Consider the following 20,181-nt stretch of genomic DNA (forward strand, 5'->3'; position numbering starts at 1 on the left):
GAGACTCTGCTGATAAGCCAGGGAAGAGAGAAGGGGAAGTTACAGAAACAAGAGGAACTCCCCTTTCCTGTCTGGCTAGGATTTTTTTTTTTTTTTTGTCTTCCACATAGGCTGTTCCCTACTGATATGGGGGTCTGTTGAGTGTCCAGCTTTGATTGGTATCTCCAGTACAGAGGGAGTAAGGAGCCCCTTGCCTTTCAGGAACTGTTTTCCTCTGAACTTGCAGAGTCCCAAACACATTTCTCTTTCTGGCACCACTGGTGAGAACAGAAAGTCATGGAGAGAATCCAGAATCATGATGTCAGAGCTAGAAGATCTCAGAGAAAAGAGGAAGTAGAGTGGCCGGGGTTCAGAGCATGGGTTTGGGGGTCAGAATGACTGGACCCAAATCCTGGCCACACCAGCTGGGTGACCTTGGGGGCAAGTTCCAGAATCTCTTTAAGCCTTAGTTTTCTCAGCTATAAAATGAGGATAAGAATATTACTGGCTTCATATGAAATGAGATGACCAATTGTAAAGCACTCAGCACAATGCCGGGCACATACTGAATGGACAGTATTTGAAGACCATCATGTTTTCTCTAGTTCTGCAGTTTTACAGTTGAGGACCCTGATGGCCAGAAAGGAAGCATAGCTCATTAGCTGTCCACCCGATCAGGGCTACTTCCCAGGCAAGGCTGTGCCAAAGGCGTGTCCCGTGAGATCAAGGCCCTGCACTAACTGTGCCAAGGGAGCAAGAACGGGCAGCACCACCCTAGCTGTGGGGTTGGAGCCTTCAGAGTATGTGCAAAGTGAGGCATGACTCCCACCCAAGTAAACCCCAAAAGAGAAAGTCCCTTCCTGCTGGAATTATTTATTTTGTAATTAACAAAGGCTAAGGAGGCCGTTTCTGAATTTTGGCTTGGAGGTTCAGAGTTTAAACTTATAACAAACAGCCACGAACAAGGGTTTATTGTGGGCCTGTTCTTACTTGCTGAATTGAATGCATTATTATGATCCCTATGCAACTAGGGGTCAGGAGCTAAGTACCTGGGGCGGATAGCTGGGTTTTTTGAGATCAGAGGACAAAATGTCCAGGAGTGGAGAGGCTTCAAAAATTGAGCCATGTTTTCAGGCTCCGTAACGTCCAGACCTCAACTTGCTTTAGAGCTGCCTTTGCCTGTAAGTGTTCAGGGAGGGGTCTGGCACTTCAGCTGGCCCCACCAACGCCTGGGCAGCAGCCCCAGTTTCTGGTGACCTTCATGCAGGCTTTTAGGTTGTGCTTTGCTTTGTTTTGTTGTTTGTTTCTCCACAGCAGGGTGGCCTTCCCCTGCTTCTGGGTGGGAACTGGGGAGGGGGAAGGGAGGATAGTTTGCTCCCTGCTCCCATCTCCACAGCTGTGTTTATGCTTCCCTGTCAGGGACTGTCTGGGGCCCAACCTTTCCTCGGTCCCCTGTGTCCCCTTGGAGAAAGGCTATTTGATCTCCCTGTGGGCTTCACGAGAGAGGGGCATTATGAGCCCAGGGGTCACCATCCAAAGGGGGCTGGAAGGAGGAAGGGAGAGAGGTTGGAAAGGAGGAGAGAATAGTGCAGAAAGCTCTGTTTGAATTCTGGGAAGCATCATCTTCTTCCCTTTCTACCAGTGGCCTGAAGACCAGCAGGGGACAAAAGTACACTTAGAACGTGACAGCCCCAAAAGGAACAGAACACGTGACATGTCATTTCTAATCACTGGATAGAACAAAATCTTGCTTTGTGATGGGGACATGAGCACACAGAGCAGAACAATCTTCCCCAGGGCTTCACTGGGGCTCATGGTCAGATACAGCATGTTAAAGCCAATAAGATCATGTCAAAATACACGCAAATTAAAAAGGATTTAAGAAAATGGTCAAGTAAATAATGCTCTTCTTCTCCAGGGAGCAAGCTGAGCTGGTATTAATCAGTATACTAGCATTGCTGGACTCTTGGCCAAGCCTGGGAGAATGGCTGCCAAGGCAAATCAGGCATCAGGTTTCAGAAATTAAACACATAATTTTATTTTTCCACAATAAGAAACTTTCAGAAAAAGAATCAGCCCTATTAGACTACTCAGCACACTTTGTCCAGTTCCGTTCGGCCCCAGAGGCCTTGGATTTAAGAGCAAGATGAGCAACTGGAAGCCAGGAGTGACATAGTTATTCCTTTCTCCTATTAACTGCCTGGGGGTGGGGCTGGGAGGAGTGGGGCAGAGGTGATGGCACTGTTTTTCAAAGGTCCAGTTGCCAACAACTTGCCAACAGTTTTTCTATGAATTTATAGGACAAAGACCTGAAGGGTTGGAAGAGTTGGCCAAACAAGCATTGGCCGATAGTGTGTCAGGGACCATGGTCAGCTAAGGAAGACCCTGGTCTCAGGAAAAAAACCCTCTCCCATCACAATGAGGAGGAACCAATTGACAAATTTCCCCCAAGAACCCCATGCTTAGTGGTGATGTGGGAAGTTGCTTTCGAAATCCTCCACTGATCACTTACTAAAGCCTGATTTAGTCCTGTGTCAAGTATCATGGTGGATATGAAAGTCCTGTGTCAAGTATCATGTAGCATAATGGTAACAGCATGAAGTGATGCTGGGAACGCAGCAGGGGGAGATCCAGGAGGGTTGGGAGGCTTAGCTAGGAGGTGGAGCTTGAACTGGGTTGCATGACTCTGATCTACAACTTTGACGCAAACCTCCTCACCATCCTGCTCCAAAATCTTTCTGTAACCATATTTTCTTTGTAATCACAAAATTTCTTATGTCTCTCCTCTTGTCACTTGGCTTACTCTCCTAGAGCAACGCTGTCCACTCCCATGGTATTGGTTACCAGCAGTGAGCTGATGGTTCCCAAATCTCCCCAGTCTCAGTCCTGACAATCATCTGAACATCTCTCCTTAGATAATTAGAATTTTCTTTCTTTCTTTCTTTCTCTTTCTTTCTTTCTTTCTTTCTTTCTTTCTTTCTTTCTTTCTTTCTTTCTTTCTTTCACCTGCTGCCTACCTCTCCCTCTTTTAACTACCTTCCTTATTTCAACAATTATTTATGTAGCATAATGGTTCTGAAACTTGGTTACACAATGGGATCATTTGGGATTCTCTTACAACTCTTGAAGCCCAGGCCATACCCCAGACCAATTAATCAGACTCTCTGGAGGTGGGAGGCGGGCATCAGTACTTATTAAAGCTCCCCAGGTAATGTAAATGTGATCCAAGCTTGAAAACCACTGAAGTAGAAGGCAGGGGGAATGGAAAGGGATATTATTGCAAATTGCTATTTATGAAGGAATAGTTGCTTTGATTTGGTAGTTAATCAGATAGAGGCAAGAGAAAAAATGACAAAGCCAAAGTTTCTGATATAAGGAAAAGAACACAAAATCTGGAATTCAGAGACATAAGTGTAAGACCTGACAGAGATATTTTTCATCTGTAAAGGCAAGTCTCTCAAGTTCTTTATGCCAGAACAGTCTCGTGTGTAAAACTGAACTCCTCCCTATTTCACAGAGTTATGAAGATTTTCTGGAAAAAAAAATGCACATTATAGGCTTTTGTAATTATGCACTTTGAGAAAATTTCAAGGTAATGTTATTCTGTATTTTAAGGTTTCATTTTTTAACTTTATATTTTGAAACAACCTCAGATTTACAAGAGTTGCAAATGGTAGACAGTTCCCATATGCCCATCAGTCAACTTCCTCAAATGTTGAGGAAGTACAATTGCCAAAACCAGGAACTGAGCTGATAAAATAATTTTAACTAGTCTACAGACCTTATTCTAACTTCATCAATTATCCCACCAGTGTCCCTCTTCCCCACCAGGATTCAATCCAGGATCACACATTACATTTAATTGTCCTGTCTCCTCAATCTCCTCCAATACAATATGGGACAGTTCCTCACTCTTTGTCTTTCACGACCATCCCATGTTTAAAAGATACCGCCCAGTTGGGGCACCTGGGTGGCTCAGTCGGCTAAGCCTTCAACTTCAGCTCAGGTCATAATCTCACCTTTCCTGAGTTCCAGCCCTGCATCGGGCTTTCTGTTGTCAGCACTGAGCCACTTTGGATCCTCTGTCTCCCTCCCTTTCTCTGCCCTTCCCCCATTCGCTCTTTCTCAAAAATAAATAAGCATTAAAAGCAAAGTTAAAGACAGAAATGTGCTTATATATATACATAAAAAGATACTGACCAGTTATCTTGCAGACTGCCCCTTATTTTGGATTTGTCTGATGCTTCCTCGTGATTAAATTCAGCTTATGCGTTTCTTCAAGAATACTACAGAAGGGATTTTGTGCCTTTCTCATTGCCTCATATTGAGGGGTACCTAAGGGGTACCTCATCACTAGTGATGCGAACTTTGATCACTGGCTTAACGTGATATCCGCCAGCTTTCTGTCCTGTAAAGTTACTATTCTTTTCTTTTGTAACTAACAGGTATCTTGCAATTGCAGAAGATACTTCGATACAAGGCTATTCATTTGAATCTAAGTGACGGGGAAAACTTTTCATGGAAATAAAGCAAGAAGGATAATTTAGAGCTCATAGACGGGTGTCGGGAGGTATTGGTAGGTGTGAGGGATCAGTATGAAGGGGTTCGGGGTTGGTTGCAAATGCTGAAGCGAAATGTGGTTCGTCGCCAGCGTGTGAGGATGGTACAACAGCTGGATAAGGTCTCCAACAAGCTATTAGTGGCTCTGGGAGGCTCCCCGAGAACCCTCCCTGTCCCCTGACAGCACCGTCTTGGAAAACGTCGTGCTCTGGCTGCATCCCTTCGAACTCCTGAGGTCGGGGTATTGGCGCCAAACGACAGACGTGCGAAGAAGGAAGCCCAGGTGGCCCCACCGGCGGGGCGCTGGCGGCGCAGTGCGCAGGCGCCGAAAGGGGGCGCGGGGCGGGGCCGCAGCGCGGGGGCGGGGCCGCGGCGCGCAGGCGTCCTAGCGGCGGGTCCCTGCGGCTCGGGATGGAGGGTGAGTGAGTAAACAAGCCCGGGCCGGGCGGTGGGGCCCGGCCTCGGCACCTCGCCACGCGGGGCCTAAGGGAAGGAGAGGCGAAGGGATCAGAGAATTGGGTGGAAGCGGAGGGGCAACTACCTGCCTGGCCGGGGGTAGCGGGGCGCCCCCTTCCCGTCCGAGGGCTGGACGAAAGGGGGCGATGGGACGAGCGAGCCCCCGGCTAGGACCGCGTCTGCGGCGGGGAGGGCGGTGTGTCCGGGAGGAGGAGCGGCGGGGGCGGGCCCGGGGTTGGGGACTCCCGTTGGAGGGCGGGGTGGGCCGGGTGGGCGGGAGCCCCAGAGCCGGGAGGACGCGCGGGTGGGCGGTGGCACCTGCGGGGGCCCTTAGCGAGGTGGACTCCCCAGGACTTGGGGCTGTGCACGGGGAGGGCTAGACATGCGGGGGGGCTCAGCTTGTGATGACTTTGGGGGATGTTGAGGAAAGGGTGGCAGTAAAAACAGGGCTGGGACCAGGGTGAAGCGAGTGAGGCTCTTAGGAGCAAAATGAAAGGGGCTCTCACTTTCGGGGTCCAACGGGTGCAGAGTGCCTCCTTAACGTTTTTGCGCGCTGGGCGCCTCGCACGCTTCGCCCAGCTCCCGGGCCCGAGCTGGAGGCTGCTTGTCTCTAAATTTGGTCTCGCGCCAAATTTGGTCTCCTGCCCACCCCAGAACTCTCCTGAGGCTCGGAGGACAGAATGGGAAGCGCTTCGAAGCAAAGTCAAGGTGTTGTATTTGGGGCAAGGCTGTTAGGAAATGCAGGACAAACTTATTTCGGTAAAAAGTGACTGCTGAGAAATTGTTCCGGGGGCGGGGAGAGGAAGGGCTGTGAAAGGAGGTTAGTGCCCCCGGCGGAACACGGAGAGTGGGCTTTGATGGGTGACATGTGACATGTAGGATTGTAAATGGGGTAGCTGGGTGGTGAGCCTAACGATAGAGGGGGTGCGGATGAGGGGAAAGAGCCGAGGTAGACGAGCAACTGGGTTTGTGTGAGGACGGCGGCGAAAAAAGTGTGGTCTCTTCCTCCACGGTTACTGCAGTGAGGTCTTTGAAGAGAACTCCCACCCCCACTGGTGCTTTTAAGTTTAGGAAACCGGCACTGAAGGAAGTTTCCAGCCTGAGAAGGTGCTAACTCTATCAGAGGTTTCTGTAAGAGCTTGTCTATTTTAAACCTAGGAATCCCTAGGGCTGGGATGGTGTGGCAGGGATAAAAGAGATTACTTTCTTACATAGCAGAAGGTGAATGTCAGAAGATAAGTACTTTTCCCCCCCTCTTTAGCACACTTATAATTGAGAAAAGGACCCTCTGTAAAAAATGTAATTTAAAAAAATTTTTTTAACGTTCATTTATTTTTGACAGAGGGAGACACACACACACACACACACACACACACACACACACACACACACACACAGAATCCGAAGCAGGCTCCAGGCTCTGAACTGTGAGCACAGAGCAGGTCGTGAGGCTCAAACCCACGAACCACGAGATCATGACCTGAGCTGAAGTCAGAGCTTAACCGACTGAGCCACCCAGGCACCCCTGTAAAAATGTAATAATACTATTATGATGAGTGTGTGTCTCACAGCTAGTGTGTGAGCATCCCAGGCAAGGATGTTTGTTTTATTCACTGATGTACCCTAAGCACCTAAAACAGTGCAGGCACACTGTAGGTGCTCAGTACATATTTTGTGGAATAAATAATTAAATTAATAATTAAATAAATAAATTTGTGGGCAGATCTCTGGAACCTGGAGTCCAGTAGTTTGGATCCTACTTCTGCTACTAACTGGCAGAGTACTTGTACACCAGTCAGGGGGCTTGAGGCTAAGGCGTAGCTTTAAAATTCCCTGAGGTGGAAATGACCTCTTCTATGGTGTTATTTTAATTCTCTTTGAAACAGCAATAGAATAAGGAGGATTTAAAAAAATGAAATTTTACTCCCAAGAAGACTTTGGTGAGAAAGGAAAAAGTGAGAAAATGTAGTCGGACTTGTTTCTCTTCTGCTTAACTTGCCTTTGAATTAGCATGCCTTTTAAAAATGATTTAAAATAATCCATTTTGTCTATTTAATTCTTGAGATCAGAAATTTAGTGTCCTTTGTCCTGTGCGTAATAGTTCCGGCCCTTGCTTTGTGCCTTGTATGAGACATGGAACAATTCATTTCACTTCATTAAGTATATCTTAAGTTTCTACTTATTGACTAGCAACTTTCCAAAAAATGTGTGAGGCAGCAACACTAAAAACACATTACATTTTCTATATAGGGTAAACTAAAGAGAAAAGAAGGAAAAACATGTGGAGAAAGGTGAAGAGAAGGATTAAGATTGAGGGGGAAGGTTTAAAAAGGAAAAACTGCTCTCAGGGAATACCTCCATTCCAGAAAGTCCCTAGCTTTCTTTTCTTTTTTTAAAAAAATTAATTAATTTTTTAAATTTGTCCAAACTGAGTATCGGGCTCCTTCCTACCTCTTTACTCCATCAGCCTGTCAGTTGGGACCTCAGTGGTCCAAACCTTAAAGTCAGGAGCTACTGCATGGGTAGTTGGGGTTTAGTGCCTCTGGTGTGTTATGTCCTCTGGCACATTTGCCCTAATACTTTGATTAGAAATGGAGTAACTGATAAGTCTTTTGATTGAATGATAGTGGTAATCACTAAAGATTAGGCTTTGTGCTAGCATAGTACAGAATCAGCCAAGGTAGGCTCTAGCCTGTTAGGAAATTGCTTTAACCCTTCTAAGTCAGCATTATATATTCTAGGAGCCAGCATTTTCCTATGGGTCTCGTAAAAACGAATCCTGCCTTGATTTTTATCACCATTGTTTCTAGTGTAAATAACTTGATTCTCTTAATCAAGCAGTGCTAGAAAATATTAATGCTATAATTTTATTTTAAATAAGAATTCAGGGTCACAGCTTCCTGTTTTAAGTAAGGTTCTTTCTACATATATAGTGCCCAGAAGCTCAAACTGATAACAGATGTAAATACCTGGGACAAATGGGAGGGTATAAATTAAAGATGGCCTTTAAAATCCTAATTGAAGGATCTATCAGGTTGTGTACTTAGCCACAGAGTTGATTTTAATGGAGTGTTGATGAAATTGGTGATCACGGAATGATTCAGTTGTGTGTAATTAGAGCTCTTCTCGGAGGTGGGTTCACCCCTATTGTTTGTGCTTCCAATTCCACCATGAACTAAAAAGGAAAGAATGAGATGGAAAATTTAAAAAATCTATAGTGCCACCTGCCTCTGAAGCCTTACTTAGCCTGCTGTTTAATAAAATTGTTTGTTGTAAAAGAAAGTAGTAAAGACATTGAACTTGCACCAAGGAGAAGCTGTTTCTGCAAAGAGACCCTTTATGTGGATGAAAGGACTTCATAGTTTGGAACTTTTATGTTCTGATCTCAATCTCTCTAAATTTAAGAACATTTCAATGAAGTTTTCCCATGTCCAGCTAGTGACAGACTGCATTCTAGTTTTAGCCTTTGAAGAAAATTGAGATCCAATTTTATGGGGAAAGATTTCCAAGTTTTTATAGTTTTCTTTTTTGTGGAGATTTGATATGTAAATGAGGTAGTTTTTATTTCCAATTATCAATCTTTTAAAAAAATAAACTTAATTTTTAGGACAGTTTTAAATTTACAGAAAAAATATATACAGTACAAGGAGTTTCCATAAATTCCATATCCAGTTTCCCTTATTAACATCATATTAGCATATGTGTAACATTTTTTTTACAGTTAATGAATCAGCATTGATCATCCCACCGTAGTTATTCATTGAGAAGTCACTCAAATTTTGTTTTAAAAGGTAGGATTGCCTGCTGATTTTTAATAGTAGAAGTCTAGAAAATTACTGGATTGATATACCATCAAGACTTAGTTTTTTCTTTAATCAGCTTTACTGAGGTAGAAATTTACATATGATAAATTCACATTTTATGTATACAGTTCAGGGAGTTTTCATAAAAGTGCATTGTCATATAACCAACACCACAGCCATGGTATAAAATATTTTCATCATCCCAAAAAAGTTCTTTTATGCTTCTTTCCATTTATTTTATTTTTATTTTTTAAAGATGTTTTATTTTTAAGTAATCTGTACACCCAGTGTAGGTCTTGAGATTACAACCCCTGAGATCCAGGGGCACGTGCTCTACCAATTGAGCCAGACAGGCGCCCCATGCTTTTTCCATTTATTTTATTTTTTTTTTTTAATTTTTTTTTTTCAACGTTTTTTATTTATTTTTGGGACAGAGAGAGACAGAGCATGAATGGGGGAGGGGCAGAGAGAGAGGGAGACACAGAGTCGGAAACAGGCTCCAGGCTCCGAGCCATCAGCCCAGAGCCTGACGCGGGGCTCGAACTCACGGAGCGCGAGATCGTGACCTGGCTGAAGTCGGACGCTCAACCGACTGCGCCACCCAGGCGCCCCATGCTTTTTCCATTTAATACCTTTCTCCAACCTCAGCACCTGGCAACCGCTGATCTGCTTTCTGTCACTGTAGATTTGCCATTCGTAGAATCATTCTAGTAGAACGATTCATATAGTACATGGGTTTTTGTGCCTGGTTTCTTTCACTTAGCGTAATGCTTTTGAGATATATTGTGCACGTAGGAATGAGGAACTCCTCCTCTTTTATTGCTGAGTAGTATTCCATCCTATGGACAAACTGTCATTTGTATCCATTTGGCACTCCATAGATATTTGCGTTGTTTCTACCTATTGGCTATTATGAATAAAGGTGCTGTGAACATTTGTGTAGAGGTCTCTGCGCAGACATAGGTTTCCATTTCTCTTGGATAAATGATAAAAACTGTATGCTAGGTTGTGTGGTAAGTGTATGTTTAACTTTTTTTTTTTTTTAATTTTTTTTTCAACGTTTTTTATTTATTTTTGGGACAGAGAGAGAGGGCATGAACGGGGGAGGGGCAGAGAGAGAGGGAGACACAGAATCGGAAACAGGCTCCAGGCTCCGAGCCATCAGCCCAGAGCCTGACGCGGGGCTCGAACTCACAGACCGCGAGATCGTGACCTGGCTGAAGTCGGACGCTTAACCGATTGTGCCACCCAGGCGCCCCAGTGTATGTTTAACTTTAATAATAAACTCCCCAAACTAGCAAACTGTTTTCCTAAGTGGTCTACATTTTGCACTCCCAACCAGCAGCATGTAAGGATTCCAGCTGCTCCACATCCTCACCAATTGGTATTACCAGTTTTTTGATTTTAGACATCCTAACAGGTGTGTAGTAATCCATCATTTTGATTTTAAGATTTTAATTTGCACTTCCCTAATGACTAATATTGATACTAAGTATCTTTTTGTGTGCTTGTTTGCCATTCCAGTATCTTTTTGGAAGTATCTGTTCAAATCTTTTGCCCACTTTTTATTGGGTAATCTTGTTGAGTTACAGAGGAGTTATTTATATATATAAAGACTTACTCTTAAATTTCTAGATCAAAACAGCATGTTTATTTATTTATCTATCTATTTATTTATTTATTTATTTATTTATTTATTTATTTATTTATTTAAATGTTATTTTTGAGGGAGAGACAGAGTGCAAGCGGGGGAGGAACAGAGAGAGAGGGAGACACAGAATCTGTGAAGCAGGCTCCAGGCTCTGAGCTGTCAGCACAGAGCCCAATGCGAGGCTCGAATTCAGGAACTGTGAGATCATGACCTGAGCTGAAGTTGGATGCCCAACCGACTGAGCCACCCAGGTGCCCCAGCATATGTTTATTTTCAGTGTATAAGTGAATATAATGAAAAGCTCTTAAGGACTGGCCTCGCACTTAACTGGAATATACATGGCTGTTTTGTATGTGTCAGGAACTAAAGAATCAATCTAGTAGAAATATAAAGTAGTTTTTATGTGCCACCCCCTTTGCCCAAGTTACATGAACCCGTTTATCCAAATACATTCTAGTGAATGTTGAGGTTTTGTTTGTTTGCTTTTTAAATTAAGAAAAATAAAATCTTTGAAGTGGTAGTTGTTGGTCAGCATTCTGCCGCTATGAAAACCCATCTTATGACTGTGTTTCAGGTGTTTATTTTAATTATACCTATCTGTTCCAAACAGTATGTCTCGTCTTCCTTCTACACTCTGTGGGGGCCGACCAACTGCCAAATAAACTTTTAGAGACTTTGGAGACCCATTCAAAAGCCGAGAAAATAAATATTAGCTCATGGTCACATGAGACTCAAATATCACATTAATTGTAAAAGGAGGAAGTGTGGCTTATTTTACACTGTGATTGGTTAAAAGTCAATGGCATTTTCATGTATATATGTGTACTCCTCTGGCCATATGAAACACTTGAGTAAAATTAGAAATAGTGCCATTAATTATTGGACTGTGTGTCCTGTCATCTCTTTTGACAGACTGTAGATCACATTTCAATTATAAATCATTTCTCTTTTATTTTAAATTTTTTAATGTTTATTTATTTTTGAGAGAGATAGAGTGTGAGTGGGGAGGGGTAGAGAGAGAGGGAGACACAGAATCTGAAGCAGGCTCCAGGCTAAGCTGTCAGCACAGAGCCTGATGTGGGGCTTGAACTCATGACTGCGAGATCATGACCTGAGCCGAAGTTGCATGTCCAACCGACTGAGCCACCCAAGCACCCCACAATTATAATTCCTTTCTTTAACAAAAAATTGGTATTTTTCTGTGGGCATCTCTAAAATCTACACACACACACCCCCTAGCAGCTGTGGATTTTATTCTTTTTCCATTATTTGATCCCCAGTTGTTGTTTTTTTTTAACATTTTATTTTTATGTATTTTGAGGGAGGGAGAGAGAGTCTGTGCTGTCAGCACAAGAGCCTGATGTGGGGCTTGAAACCACGAACCATGAGATCATGACCTGAGCCGAAGTCAAGAGTCGGATGCTTAACCAAGGTGCCCCTTGATCCCCAGTTTTAAATGGACTGAGCAACCTGCCATAAGCTTACTATTTCAAAGAGGGATATGAGCTCCCCCAGAAAATGTCAGAAAGGTTGCAGTTCAAAACCATTTTTTAGGAGGTTATGTAGTCTCACTGAATTATGGTCCCTCCTTTGGCCCCATTCCATGAGGAATGAGAAGTATTTAAAAGGTGTCGGAGGAAGAGAGACAGTGCAATTTGTGGGGAAAGAAATTCAAGTCTGTGTAACTTTTTTCTTTTTTGTAACTCAACACCTTAGCAGCCTGGGATTCAGAGTCTTAGATTATGCTGTTGTTTCATTCCCTTCCCCCAGAGAGATAATAGTTAACTCACAGGGAATTCTGTTTTTAAGAGTTTGAATCACTTGATTGAGTTAATAGTAAACACAGTGAGTCTGCCTGCTTCTTTGCTATTCCTTCTGTCCTCTAAATTTACTAAATTTAACATCATGTTTCACCGATCCATTTGATTCTTCAAACGAAACAATCAGGTACAGTCTCTTAAAGTTTACGTGCCTGAGATGTTATAATCATGTCTGACTGTGACAGATGTGAGACAATGGGTTATATTTTGCTGTTTTCTTGTCAGTGCTGTCATTTCTTATGGGGAAAAACAGGTAATTGAAAAATGCATCTTTAGAAGAAATATGTTCTTTGGGCATCTGGGTGGCTCAGTCGGTTAAACATCTGACTTCAGCTCAGATCATGATCTCTTCGTTCACACATTTGGAGCCTGTTTCAGACTCTGTGTCTCCCTCTTTCTCTGCCCCTCCCCTGCTTGTGCTCACTTTCTGTCTCAAAAATGAATAAACATTAATTTTTTTTTTTTAATTTTTTTTTTCAACGTTTTTTATTTATTTTTGGGACAGAGAGAGACAGAGCATGAACGGGGGAGGGGCAGAGAGAGAGGGAGACGCAGAATCGGAAACAGGCTCCAGGCTCCGAGCCATCAGCCCAGAGCCCGACGCGGGGCTCGAACTCACGGACCGCGAGATCGTGACCTGGCTGAAGTCGGACGCTTAACCGACTGTGCCACCCAGGCGCCCCAAACATTAATTTTTAAAAAAAAAAAGAAGAAATATGTTCTTAAACCCCCAAAGAATTTTTTTTTCATAAAATTAAAAAAAAAGAAGGCCTGAAACTTTAGTTTTCGTTTCAAATATTGGCTCTTCATAGCCCCTTATAATGTTTTCATTAACTTAAAATGCTAGGTGAAATGAATAGAACTAGTTCTCTAGGAAACCTCAGTAGTTAGAATAGAGCAAAAGCATAACCTTATAGATGTTACTGAATTTTTACGTGTACTTAATATTTGTTCTTTCCCTAAAACAATTGATGGGGCTGCCGGCTGAGCCTAGAAATTGGTTCAGAAAAAGCAGAAGCAGGGAACTCGATTGTGTAATTGTGAGAATAAATTTGTACACATGCCTGGAAGACTACAATTTGATAAAATAAAGGGTCATCCAGTATGATCGGGGCCTGACTTCCATGCAGAAATAGTGGTAGCAGAGACCTCGAAGTCTTTGTAGTTCTGGGTGAGCATCCTACTTAAGGTATCAGGGTCTAAATATGCTCCGTTGACTTAAAATCACTGTCTGTTCTCTTTTGAAAAGCTGAACATTCGTTTTGCCTTAGTGTCTTGCCATCCCTCTGAAGAACAGAAGGCACGTTATAAAACCAGACAGTTCCCCTTGCATTCTATGAGGTAGGTAGAGTGTGTTACAGTAAGTACTTTCTTAGAACTTTGAACCTTAATTCAAACACCACCCCCCACCCCCACCCCCCGTCCAATAAAAAAGTGATTTGCAGTGTTCTATTTCTGTGTGCCTTGCTGTTGGGTTGGAGATGATATTATGCTGTTGTCATATCCTACCTTTATTGTTAGGCATGTGGTGGGTTGAGACAATTTGGCAGGTACAGTTTTGTAGTGTGGGTGGATCTTTCCCTGAAGCTCTTTGGTATTAACTTGATTCTTGCAGAACATTTCTCTTAGACAAGGTATTGAGTGGGCTTCCAAATGTCCAAGGAATCCACATCCTCAAATACCCATGAGAGAACTTCTGAGTACTGAATTAAAAATGAGGTGCCATTGGAAAACGGAGGCTGCAGAACAGGAAGTGCTGATGTGAAACCTTTTTTTTTTTTTTAATTGAAACCTTTTGTTGAGCTCACAGATTTGGGTTCTTTAAACTGTGTTTTTATGAATACATGCCGTGGGAAGGGAAGCATGACTGACCACATTGATTTGAGTTTGAGGAATTCTTCATTTCCAGGTAGTAAAATGCTGTTTCTCATCTCTGACTCTTCTTGGATTACAGCAAAATGGATATCTCAAACCCCCCAACTTCCAAATGTATCACTTACTGGAAAAGAAAAGTTAAATCTGAATACATGCGACTCCGACAACTGAAGCGGCTTCAGGCAAATATGGGCGCAAAGGTAAAAACGAACTCCCGTGTGATGAGTTATCTATTTTAATATATTGATCTAATGTGGAAGGTTGGGCTTTAAAAAAATTTTTTTTAATGTTTATTTATTTTCTGAGAGAGAGAGAGAGAGAGAGAGAGACAGAGGTGAGTGGGGGAAGGGCAGAGAAAGAGACACACAGAACCCAAAGCAGGCTCCAGGCTCCACACTGTCAGTGCAGAGTCCAGCACAGGGCTTGGACTCACAAACTGTGAGACCATGACCTAAGCCGAAGTCCAATGCTTAACTGACTGAGCCACCCAGGTGCCCTAGGCTGGGCTCTTCTCTTAAAATTCTAACCATTGTTCCCTTGGCTTTTCCAGGCTCTATATGTAGCAAATTTTGCAAAGGTTCAAGAAAAAACCCAGATCCTCAATGAAGAATGGAAGAAGCTTCGTGTCCAACCTGTGCAGTTGATGAAGCCTGTGAGTGGGCATCCTTTTCTCAAAAAGGTACTTCCAGGTGTCTAAGCTCAGCCTTCCTTGTTTCCTTGGACTTAAGTTGTTTGTTGTTGTTTTTCTGTATTTATGACTTATTAGAAAATAAGTAAGGATAATGGATATAGTTATTATAGTCAATTTTGAATAACTGGGGGAGTAAATCTGTAGCTTAAAGAATAGCCTATTCACCTATTATTCTCCTCAGTTAGTAGGTATAATCATGAGGGTTTTAAGATTTTATTTTTAAGTAATCTCTCCACCCTACATGGGCCTTGAACTCACAACCCCGGAGATCAAGAATTGTACACTTTTCCAAGTGAGCCAGCCAGGCCCCCCTGAGTGTTTTTTGTTTTTCAATATTTATCTTTGAGAGAGTGCAAGCAGGGGAGGGGTAGAGAGAGGGGGACAGAGGATCCGAAATGAGCTCTGCACTGACATGCTGACAGCAGAGGACCCGATGTGGGGCTGGCTCGAACTCACAAACTGTGTGAGATCATGAACTGAGCCACCCAAGTGCCCCTTTTGATTTTTTTTTTAACAGAAAAATGAAACAGTGTCTACTTTACTAGGCTCTGTGTACGAGCTTCAAAACAACCCTGTCTATGCCTTGTTTGGCACCTCAGTGCTTTGATATTGGAAAGAGAGGACCCCGCATAGTGAGCAGGAATATATTGATCAAAGGAATGTTCCTTGTTATAAATCTAAAAATCATTCTAGTCTTAAAGAGATAATATTTTTTAAAATAAATTCATCTCTCTTTTTAAGTCTATTTGTTTATTTTGAGAGAGAAGAAGAGAAATAATGTACGTGCGTGCATGAGCAGGAGAGACACAGTGGACAGAGAGAGGGAGAGAGAGAGACCCAAACAGCCTCTACTGTCAGCAAGGAGCCCAGCTCAGGGCTTGAACTCACGAACCATGAGATCATGACCTGAGCTGAAATCAAGAGTCAGATACTTAACCGACTGAGCCACCCAGGTGCCCCTAAGAGATAATTTTTTTTTTTTAATGTTTTTATTTATTTTTGAGACAGAGAGAGATAAAGCATGAGCAGGGAAGGGGCAGAGAAAGAGGGAGACACAGAATCTGAAGCAGGCTCCAGGCTCTGAGCTGTCAGCACAGAGCCTGACATGGGGCTCGAACTCACAGACTGTGAGATCATGACTGAGCTGAAGTCGGACACTTAACCAACTGAGCCACCAAGGCACCCCGAGATAATATTTTTAAGATGTAAAAAGTGGATAGTATATTGAGCAATTTTCTTCTCCAAAGCAGAATATGACTCTAATTTCTATACTGCTTTGCTTTCCCCCTACTGTCTCCATCACCTCTGCAGCTAAGTTGAGGCCAACTGTCTTAAAGTGTAGGTACTCAGGAAAACTTCCTCATCTCCTAGGACTTTCAGAGGCCTATTGCTGTTGTGGACAGTCCAAGGAGACCAGCAATTTTACATTGAAATAAACACCAGTTGGGTGTGACAGGCACCATGCTGGAGTCTGTAGATGATACAAAGGTGAATAAGAGACAGTTTCCACAGCTTTACAATCCAGTGGTTCCTTTTTTAGGAGCTGATTGTTGCAAAATCCTCAACCTATTAATTTGTAAGAATTAGAAGACTACTGGGACCATTTTAGAAGGAAACTACAGTTCTCTTTTTAATTTTTTTAAATTAAAAAAAAATTTTAAGTTTATTTATTTTGAGAGAGAGAGAGAGTGAGAGTGAGTACAAGTGGGGGAGGAGCAGAGAGAGAGGGAGAGAGAGAATCCCAAGCAGCCTCCACATTGTCAGCACAGAGTCAGACAAGGGGCTCAGTCCCACAAACCATTGAGGTCATGCCCTGAGCCCATGAGAGAAGCCCAAGCAGGCTCCACACTGTTGGCACAGAGCCCAATGCTCGATCCCAGTTGGACACTTAACTGACTGAGCCACCTAGGTGCCCCGCTCCAGTTCTCTCGGGTCATGTGCTTGCCTTTCCCTCCCCATGTCTTTGCTTATATTTCAGTGTACCATAGAGAGCATTTTCCCAGGATTTGCAAGCCAACATATGTTAATGAGGTCTCTGAACACAGTTGCCTTGGTTCCCATCATGTATTCCTGGTCCCCTCTCCAGCAGAACTTTATGGTATGTATTAAAAGCACTGTGGTGATTGTATAAACTGTATGATTATCCTGTGTTGGTGTGCTGGCACTCCTCTTAGGGTAAAGATTGTCAGATTGTACTTAGCAAAGCTTAGGCATGCAGGACAGACTGTTTTTGTAATTTATTTACTCTCTCTATACACACACACACACACATGTACATATAGTACACGTTATTCTAACTCATTAGGTTTTGTGCTCTCTGAAATGTCCTTCTGAGTTGATGCTAGTTTTTTTTGTTTTTTTGTTTTTGTTTTTTTTAAGATTTATTTATTTTGAGAGAGAGAGAGAGAGAGAGAGAGAGACAGAGCATGTGAGCCAGGGAGGGGCAAAGAGAGAGGAGAGAGAATCCCAAGCAGCCTCCACATTGTCAGCAGAGTCAGACAAGGGGCTCAATCCCACAAACCATTGAGGTCATGACCTGAGCCGAGATCAAGAGTTGGACACTTAATCAACTGAGCCACCCAGGCACTCCAATGCTTATTCTTTTTTGAATGAATGAGACTGGGCAAGACTCCAATTTTCCCTTACTACTTTGGCCCAGTTTTGTAACATGTGAAGTTAAATGCAGTCTAAATCAGACACTTGAGGCTTAAGCAGGTTGACATCTCCCTGCTGATGGAGCGATCCTTTCTGAACCCCCTAAAGGCAAGATGCGGTGAAAGCAACTGAAATAATAGAGGGGCACATGGATTCAAGAGCCTTACATCTGGGCCTTTATGCTGACTCCTGCTTGGGTTAGTTTTGGTTCTGATAATCAGTCCTGTCTAAATACTGGCATTGCTTATCATCTGCCTGGTGACAGCAGGAATAGGATATAGGTTTACAGAAGGGAATCCTCTCTTAGAATAAAACTTCACAGTAATTTTACTTACTACTTGGGGAATTAAGAATGGCTGTGTTTTCTGCTGAACAACAACAATAACAAAAATCCATTAGTATTTTCTTTAGCCAGGAAATATTCATAGCTCATACCGCAGTTGACTTTAGGCTCCCATTGAGTGTGATCGACCTGAGTTGTAATTATAATTTTTTATTATGATTATGGGAGTTTAGTCCTAGTATGTATAAGAGACTACCCAGAAATTCTATGGTTGGTCAGGTTCTGTTCTGAATATTCTGGTTATATTGCAGATTATACTCTTGGAAGCCTTCCTTTTCATTTATGTATCTCTACGTATGATAAGAATTAGAATTGAAGACTTTTTAGACTATTGTTTAAGTGATATTTGTACCTATTTTACAATGATGTTTTGTAGATAATAGATGGAATCACTGTGAAAAATAAATGTGCTGGCAAATTCTAAATTTTTTTTTTTTTAACGTTTATTTATTTTTGAGACAGAGAGAGACAGAGCATGAACGGGGGAGGGGCAGAGAGAGAGGGAGACACAGAATCGGAAGCAGGCTCCAGGCTCTGACCCATCAGCCCAGAGCCCGACGCGGGGCTCAAACTCACGGACCGCGAGATTGTGACCTGAGCTGAAGTCGGACGCTTAACCGACTGCGCCACCCAGGCGCCCCTATGCTGGCAAATTCTAAATGTTGTTGGAAATATCATTGTCAGTACTAGGCTAAACATTTGGTAGTTAATATCCTTAAGTAGTTAAACTGACTTTTTTCCCTAAGAGTAGCATTGCCCCCTTCCATTTGAAGTTTTGTTGGCAACACAGAATGGCCAGTCTTTAAAAATGCAGGAAACTCTGTAACCAAAGGTGTTTTCAGGAAATTCAAGCATCAAAAAAGGCCCAGCAAAGATTCTATTAAACAGGAAAGAGGAGCTGCCTAGTGAATTCATGGAATGAATCACATCTGGTTTGATTTCAGGTAGAAGATGAGACAGTTTTGTGCAATATTCCCTACATGGGAGATGAGGTGAAAGAAGAAGATGAGACTTTCATTGAGGAGCTCATCAATAACTATGATGGGAAAGTCCACGGTGAAGAAGGTAGTGGTACTGGGCTCTTTGGGAGAAAACTTTATTAAAATGGTGCCCCTTCTTTGGTACATCATCATCTTGCTTTTATTTGCTACCTCACGGTGTACACACTGAAGAATATTTCGATTGCTGGGACTAAAAATTTTATATTAAAAATGTCCCCAGTTAAATTGTAAAAGGAGTTGCGACATAAAAGGATTTTATATATGTAGTAATCAGTGGCTGAGGAGATAGTGTAGTGCACAGAGAAGTGTGATCTTAGGAGTTTTCCATAAATCCATCCAAAGCCATTTTGTTCTTCATTTCTCTTTCTCTGAGAATGGCAATGAGCATAATCTCTCTGTCCTACTTTGATCCAGATATATCCTAGATCTCCCAGAAATTGTAACATTCTGACTTTCCTAAAAGCGAGTCATTTGGATTTAGTTGTAGTCCTAGAAAAGGCTGCCAGTGTGTAAGTGGGAAGATGGGGAGAGACTCCCTATGGCTTTACAGACCAATAGCCTCACCAGCTCTTTTGACAGTTGTGGGTACTGTTGAAAATGCATTATTTATCTACTGCGCCCCCTAGTGTTCAAAGACTTTATCCTAAGTTGTTAGTGTAACCCCACAGAGTATGATTTTAAGAAGATAATGCTGTCTTTTGACTCAAAGACGTCACTGGCAACCCATCAGCAGCAAAACCAAGTAAATCTTCATGTTATCATTCTTTTCCTGTCCCACTTGTATTGCTTGTACACCTTTGTGAGATTTTGGACCATAAATACAGGTTGATCTGTGACTGAGAAAGTGAACTATCCCAGTTAGAGTAAAGCCTATATAACTGGATTTCCCACTCTAGCCAGCTCGATTGTTGCAGCTGTAAGAGCCAATCAAAGTATTGTAATTTCCTGACTGTTCATATAAAAATGTACCTATGTCATATAACGTAAGTTGTACTTCAGGAGTGAATACGAGAAAACCTTCCTAGGAGGACTAAGGGAACATGAAATGACCACAGCTCAGCCATCTAATCTTTATGTTTTAGAGATGATCCCTGGATCTGTTCTGATTAGTGATGCTGTTTTCCTGGAGTTGGTAGATGCTCTGAATCAATACTCAGATGAAGAGGAGGAAGGGCACAATGACACCTCAGATGGGAAGCAAGATGACAGCAAAGAAGATCTGCCAGTGACAAGAAAGAGAAAACGACACACTCTTGAAGGTAAATATTCCATTCTGAAAGTGACAGGGAGAGGGAAAAAGGGAGAAACAGAAAGGCTTGTTGATTATTAAAGGCTGCTGGTGCTTTT

At 42.7% G+C, this 20,181-nt stretch overlaps 1 protein-coding gene across 3 annotated transcripts in view; it reads left to right on the forward strand.

Moving 5' to 3' along the window:
* Positions 1-4,879: 4,879 nt before the first annotated feature.
* The window catches only part of EZH1 (enhancer of zeste 1 polycomb repressive complex 2 subunit), a 31,088-nt gene continuing 15,786 nt past the window's right edge, over positions 4,880-20,181 (forward strand). The window contains exons 1-7 of one of the 3 annotated variants that reach the window (XM_058702655.1): positions 4,880-4,957; positions 13,519-13,610; positions 14,224-14,344; positions 14,695-14,823; positions 16,814-16,933; positions 18,778-18,898; positions 19,917-20,093. In XM_058702655.1, coding sequence (XP_058558638.1) covers positions 13,606-13,610; positions 14,224-14,344; positions 14,695-14,823; positions 16,814-16,933; positions 18,778-18,898; positions 19,917-20,093 — 673 coding nt within the window. In that variant the 5' untranslated portion in view covers positions 4,880-4,957; positions 13,519-13,605. Of the gene's footprint in view, positions 4,958-5,427; positions 5,704-13,518; positions 13,611-14,223; positions 14,345-14,694; positions 14,824-16,813; positions 16,934-18,777; positions 18,899-19,916; positions 20,094-20,181 lie in introns of those variants that run through there. The other 2 variants (XM_058702653.1, XM_058702652.1) reach the window with 2 other exon arrangements.

This window comes from Neofelis nebulosa, chromosome 16 (genome assembly GCF_028018385.1).
Source record: "Neofelis nebulosa isolate mNeoNeb1 chromosome 16, mNeoNeb1.pri, whole genome shotgun sequence".
NCBI lineage: Eukaryota > Metazoa > Chordata > Mammalia > Carnivora > Felidae > Neofelis > Neofelis nebulosa.